This window comes from Limulus polyphemus, unplaced genomic scaffold (assembly GCF_000517525.1).
Source record: "Limulus polyphemus unplaced genomic scaffold, Limulus_polyphemus-2.1.2 Scaffold3203, whole genome shotgun sequence".
NCBI lineage: Eukaryota > Metazoa > Arthropoda > Merostomata > Xiphosura > Limulidae > Limulus > Limulus polyphemus.
Genome location: NW_013668813.1, coordinates 125,357 through 131,854, shown reverse-complemented (window position 1 = coordinate 131,854; position 6,498 = coordinate 125,357). Strand labels below are relative to the sequence as shown.

The window sequence follows — 6,498 nt, the reverse complement described above, 5'->3', positions numbered from 1 at the left end:
GCGAATATTAACCACCAAAAACAATGGCTCAGTCCTAGATAAAACCATTTTCGGACCCAAAAACTTGGACTCCATGGTTGCTTGTACTATGTATTACGATTACTTTTGTTACGTAGTGGACACATTTTAACCTACATGGCATTTTGTAGGGTATGTTTGTTGTTAAGCCTACACAGTGATGCTTTGCATTTGCTGGGACATCAAAGGAGTAATTCATTTTGATCTCCTCAATCCACAGCGAAATGTCAATGCAGAGATCTATAGTCAGCAATTGGAACGTTTAAATCAAGCTCTTCATCAGAAACGCCCTTCACTTGTCAATCAGAAAGGTGTTCTTCTTCTCCATGACAATGCACATCCATATGTGGCACGTTTGACGCAACATAAGATTGTGGAGTTAGGTTGGGAAGTTCTCCCCCACCAACCATATTCTCCAGATATGACACCATCAGATTACCATCTTTTTCGTTCGCTGCAACACCATCATAATGGGAAAACGTATGCAAGCGATTTCTTTAATCAGTACATTGATAACCTGATTGTAAGATGGAAAAACATCATTGATAAGAATGGAGATTATTTCATTTACTAAGTGTTGTGTTTTAATATATAAGTTGTTCGGTTTTTTCCATCTAAAAAAAAGCGACATTAATTTCTTAACGACCAAATATATCGATTTAGGACTAGCTTACATTTTCTAAACTGGCCGAACTTCGTGAGATATTATTGGGATTACGGCCGAAAATCTCACTAAGAGTAATGTAGTCTGCTTTGATCAGAAGTTAATATTAGTGTACAGCTTATATTTCTTATAGCATTCCAAAAGTCCTGGAAACATGTCTACCAATTACCTTCACTCCTACACAGTAGTCAACCCTCAACCCTCAGTTCTTTACGGATGCCTCTTTACCGTAGTCCTTGTTCTTATTGCTGGAATCCTGGTGTGCTTTTGGTGGCGCCGCCGGTTATATTACTGTTGTCGACGGAAACTTCCACATGCAATCTCAGTCAGCTCATTAGGTAAAATTACCCAGCATCACCTTACTAACCCAAACTATTACTCAAGCTCCCCTGACAATCCCTTCTTGAAGATGCTACGTGACATGGAAATCCCCGGCGAAAGCATCACTTTCCAAGAGACTGTCGGTGAAGGTTGTTTTGGTAAAGTTTACAAAGGTATGTAGATGCAGTAAAAAACGTCAGTCTATTTAAAATCACCATAGGGCACAAAATACCCTAATATTTGCGTTTTCTTGGTAAAAATTGTGGTCTTTTTATGAAAACTTAAATTCCATTTAATAAGCTACATTTATTAAGGCTCGAGCTTATTCAACTCCGGAAACACTTTTGAGAATATCGTAATGATTTTTATATTCATCATTAATTATTTTGTTAAATAATAAAACACCTTCTTGTGACTACATCTGAAACTAATGTTTTGATCAAACGTTTACTGCCTTTGTATCGATTTTGTGTTCACTGCCTTTGTATCGATTTTGTGTTTACTGCCTTTGTATCGATTTTGTGTTTACTGCCTTTGTATCGATTTTGTTTAATTTGTAACAGAAAACTACTATAAGAGGTATTTTTTTTATTTACATCAATTTCTCTCCATATATATATATCTTAGTTCAGTTGTAAGATGTACTGCTAGCACCCTCTGGTGTTGAGCTAACGTAATACATATTGTCTGATCTCTGTTAACAAATTAATCTAATCTGGTGTACAGTAGCTGTCTTTCCATTAATCAATCACTTCAAAATTAGGTTAGCGTAGACAGCCCTCTGGTAGCTTTTCACTGAAATTCAAAAAAAACAAGCGAACAGCTTTAATATTATCAACCAACTGTTTTTCATTAAGCCTTTTGATTTTCTTATCTTCTGTGTGTGGAACCAAACTCCTAGCTTTTCTATAGTTTTATAAATTTTCTATCCTATTTGACATTTTAAACTTATGACAGTTATCCCTGATTTTCTCTTCTGTATCTTTAGTAAGCTAATTAGGGATGATCTTTCATGTGTTACATTCTCTCCTCTAAGGAACGTGTCTATCGTGAATTAAAGTTAAATTATAAAAAAAAAATACAAGCCTGTCTTTTATCTCAGCATACAACCAAGTGGCAAACATAATTATGCAATGACCTCTCAATGTTTCCCCACTTCAACTATTGTAAAACTATCTTTATGAGTTCCAAAACTACAGTCCATCTGGTTTTATTGTTTGATATAGAGAACCATCACTTCAAGAAGACTTTTTCCCTTGTTATCTGACTTCATACATTTCCAATAAATGTTTAAATAATTAAAGTCACCCATAATTATTTCATCAGTATTCTTATTAATAAGAACTCTGATCTCATTACATGATTTTTCCATTAAAATAATCTGTCTGATTAGATGGCTTATAACAGTTACTAATTGAGAACTCTCTACCTGTGGAATCCCTGATTGTAATCCACACTGTCTGATTAGATGGCCTATAATATTAATAGTTGCTCATTGATAACTTTCTACCTGTGGAATCCCTGATTGTAACCCATATTGTAAAATTAGATGGCCTATAACATTAACAGTTGCTGATTAAGAACTTACAATCTGTGGAACCCTGATTGTAAACCATATTGTCTGATTAGATGGCCTATAACATTAACAGTTGTTCATTGATAACTTTCTATCTGTGGAATCCCTGATTGTAACCCATATTGTCAGATTAGATGGCCTATAACATTAACATTTGCTGATTAAGAACTTACTACCTGTGAAACCCTGATTGTAACCCATATTGTCAGATTAGATGGCCTATAACATTAACAGTTGCTGATTAAGAACTTACTACCAGTGGAACCCTGATTGTAACCCATATTGTCAGATTAGATGGCCTATAACATTAACAGTTGCTGATTAAGAACTTACTACCTGTGGAACCCTGATTGTAACCCATATTGTCTGATTAGATGGCCTATAACATTAACAGTTGCTCATTGATAACTATGTAGTTTCTATGTTTATTTAGCGAACTGATATTTGGAAATGGAACAGCTGAGCTCGCATCATTTTTTTTTATAAAGTATTTAATTATGTGTAACATATCCTTTTCGTATCGACGTTCCTTAGGCAGTTATATTCAAGACTCAGGAATAGCAGTTCCAGTTGCTGTAAAAGTTCTTAAAGACAACTTATCGTCTGAAGTTGAAAGTGACTTTGAAAGAGAAGTTGAAGCAATGTCAACTTTTGACCACGAAAACATACTGAAACTGTTAGGTGTTGTGTTGAAAGGTGAGTTTATGTGTTAATTCTACCCCTTGGATATCCGTACCACAATGTAACAAAGTAACTTTTAAGACATAGGAAGGGAGATCTTGAAACTTAAATGTTAAAAGAATAAAAGAAACACGCTGGCATGCAGGCAACTGGTTAGTTCTTTACTTGAAAAAACAAACAAACATGAAATATAAACAAAAAACGGTGACACACCATGGCTCGGGACTTAGACGAACAAACTTTGGCAAGAATTGAATTTTGACTCATGATAGACGGTCATTTTGAAGTGATTGACTAGAGGAACACCACCCGCCGCTAACTGTTGAGCTACTCTAATCTAGCCTTGCAGAATAGTAACAGGTGTCCTCTAGTGTCTCAAAGGTAAGTCTGAGGGGTTCTAACTCTAAACATCAGGTTTCGATACCCGAAGTAGCCCATTGTGTAACTTTGTGTTTAACAACCAACAAATAAAGTAATACTAACAGGTATTCAGCCCTCATCTCATCTCAGCTCACCAAACCTTCAATGTTTTTTATTTTCTAAACGTATGCGAGGGTAATATTATCATTTTGTTGTGAACCCCATCTTTCACTAATTGGTTTTATAAAACATTTGGTTCGATTTTACTGTTTTAATGATTGTAGATAATGATTTGTGGTTTGGACAAACAATGAATTTACTTTTATTTTCAGTTGTACCTATTTTATGATCATGAAAATAACGGAAATATTACGTAAAGGGTAAACGTTTCGACCACTTGGTAAACGTATTCCAATTTCAAGAATATGAAATATTCTTCGGCGTCCTCGTTTTCGTTGCTTATTTTAACGCTGCCCCCACCCCAGTGGCATAACGACATGTCTGCCGACTTACAACGCTAGAAACCCGGTTTGATACCCGTGGTGGGCAGAGCACAGATAGCCCATTGTGTAGCTGTGGGCTTAACTTCAAACAAACAAAATTTTAACGCCTGCTGTAAATGTTTTGTGCATTTTCCCTATTTATTTAGTTTCCTATTTGTTCTCTGTTATTATTTTGTTATATTCTCTTTTAAAGTTCAAAAATTAATATGTTATTCTTTTAAATGTAAATTCGATTTTAAAAAATGGGAGAAGTTGATAAATCTAAAAGGAATTATGCTGTTAAAAATATTCATAAAAAAATACCACTTTTGTGGAGAATGTAGAGTTAGACGTTTTTGCTTTTGGTGTATATTTATTGAATTAGTAAACACCAGTTATATAAAAGCTTAATGCCGCTAGAACTTACTGTTAATTTTATTTTAGGAAAAACTCTTAGCCATAAACAGTTTTTTAATGCTACGTAAATCCTTTAACGTTTGTCTGGGTGCACTTAGGCAATAATTAGGATTAATGCCGATTTGTATCAAACCTTTTCTGGTAGTGACATTAGTGACATACTAAGTATAGATAGAATGATATCCATAGGCTCAGTTTGTCTTTTAAATAAGTTATTTGTATTCCTTTGGTTAAAAGTAATTACACAAATAATTTCTTGCAGAAGCCGAAGCTGTTCCTTGGATGGTTTTTGAATTCATGCAATATGGCGACTTAGGAGAATTATTACGAAATAATAGTTCATACATAAACCAGCCACCTGGTGGTCTCTCCTACAGGTTAACTCAGGTAAACAACAACAAAAAATAATAGATGTGGAGTTACGCAATTCTTATTTAAGTTATCGTAATACATAATAAATCGAACAGTTGATAATAACTTGAATATATATTTATTCGCATAACAACTAGTATGAAAGAAGCTTTGTTCGAAATTAAATGTAATTATTTATATATTTATCTATGAGTTTGAATAAGATAATTTAAAACCAATCAGAGTAATAATAGGCTGCCATCTATCGGATACAATGTTAAAATAACAGAAAAATTCACTACTTAGGACATCCTTTTTTTTAGAGGTTAGCAAAATGAAATATAAATGGATTATACTATAAACTCAAATTAATTAACAATTGGAAACTAATCATAGGGCATATAAAGCAATGTTAAACACAAATAATTACAAACAATAATTATCTATACCTACAAAATACAAAGTTTGAATCAAACGCACGATATCGCTAAGACGGCCCCCTCACTCTCTATACGTCATGCTTGGTCGTTGTTTGGTCGTGTGACCTGGGATGATCAGATAAACCTGGACCTCTATCACCCTCCTTGTCTATTGATTTAGGTGTTGAATGAAGCCCACATTAATTATTCAATAAAATGTCCGGTAGCTAGGAAAACCCATTCTTACATCATGCATTTACTGTATATGCGTAGCAATGTTCATTCGCACACGCGACTGACCCTTTTCAGGTCGTGTCCATGAATGTATGACATCGATTTTTCGAGTTTTCTGATATAAACTTCTCTAATTTTGTTCATTGTCAACATAAAGATTTGTTCACATAAACAGTTCCATAAATATCAATTGAAAACATATAGTACTAATCCTATTTTCACATAAATAAACCATTTTAAAATAAAATTAACACTATATCTAGCTACCGGTTTGCCCAGTAGTAGGTGGCCATATAATACATAAGGAGTTTACTAGATCTAATGGTGAGAGGTACTTAGGTCTGTTATCATTATGTAGCCCCCCCCCCCCCACAGTGGCACAGTGGGGTGTCTGCGGACTTAAAACCGGGTTTCGATACCCGTGGTTGGCCGTATTTCTGTAGCTTTGTACTTAACAAACAGCGATATCATGTATGGTAAAAATTCCAACGTTCATTATGATTCATTTTTGTTAAAAAGTTTTGCGAAAGTAATCTATTGATCTATTTTGAACATGGGGATGTTTGGGTAATTCTCTAAGAATGTTGTGTGTGTGTGTGTATCTAGGAACTCTGTATGCTTTAGTGATTCTAATATCATTTATGTGTTTAGTCCAACTTAATTTAGAATCGTAGGCTAGGCCCAGGAATTTGGCTGATGTGGCTAGATGGAGAAGAGATCCATAAAGGTATAACATTGGAGGGTGTTTGCTGTTTTGTGAATAACATGATTTGTGTTTATTTGGTTCTCCATTTGTTACAGTAGTTTTCAATTTATTTTAACCGTAGCTGCAGATTTGTCGCTTTTATAGTTGGAGTGTTGTTTGGTTTTTTGAAGTTAAGCACAATGGGCTATCTGTGCTCTGCCCACCACGGGTATCGAAACCCGGATTCTAGCGTTGTAAGTCCGCAGACATACCGCTGTGCTACTGGGGGG

At 34.8% G+C, this 6,498-nt stretch overlaps 1 protein-coding gene across 1 annotated transcript in view; it reads left to right on the top strand.

The window, feature by feature from the left end:
- The first annotated feature begins 836 nt into the window (after positions 1-836).
- Positions 837-6,498, top strand: part of LOC106468883 (tyrosine-protein kinase transmembrane receptor Ror-like) — a 21,562-nt gene continuing 15,900 nt past the window's right edge. Inside the window, exons 1-3 of the mRNA XM_013929332.1 lie at positions 837-1,180; positions 3,118-3,275; positions 4,782-4,906. Coding sequence (XP_013784786.1) covers positions 837-1,180; positions 3,118-3,275; positions 4,782-4,906 — 627 coding nt within the window. The remainder of the gene's footprint in view (positions 1,181-3,117; positions 3,276-4,781; positions 4,907-6,498) is intronic.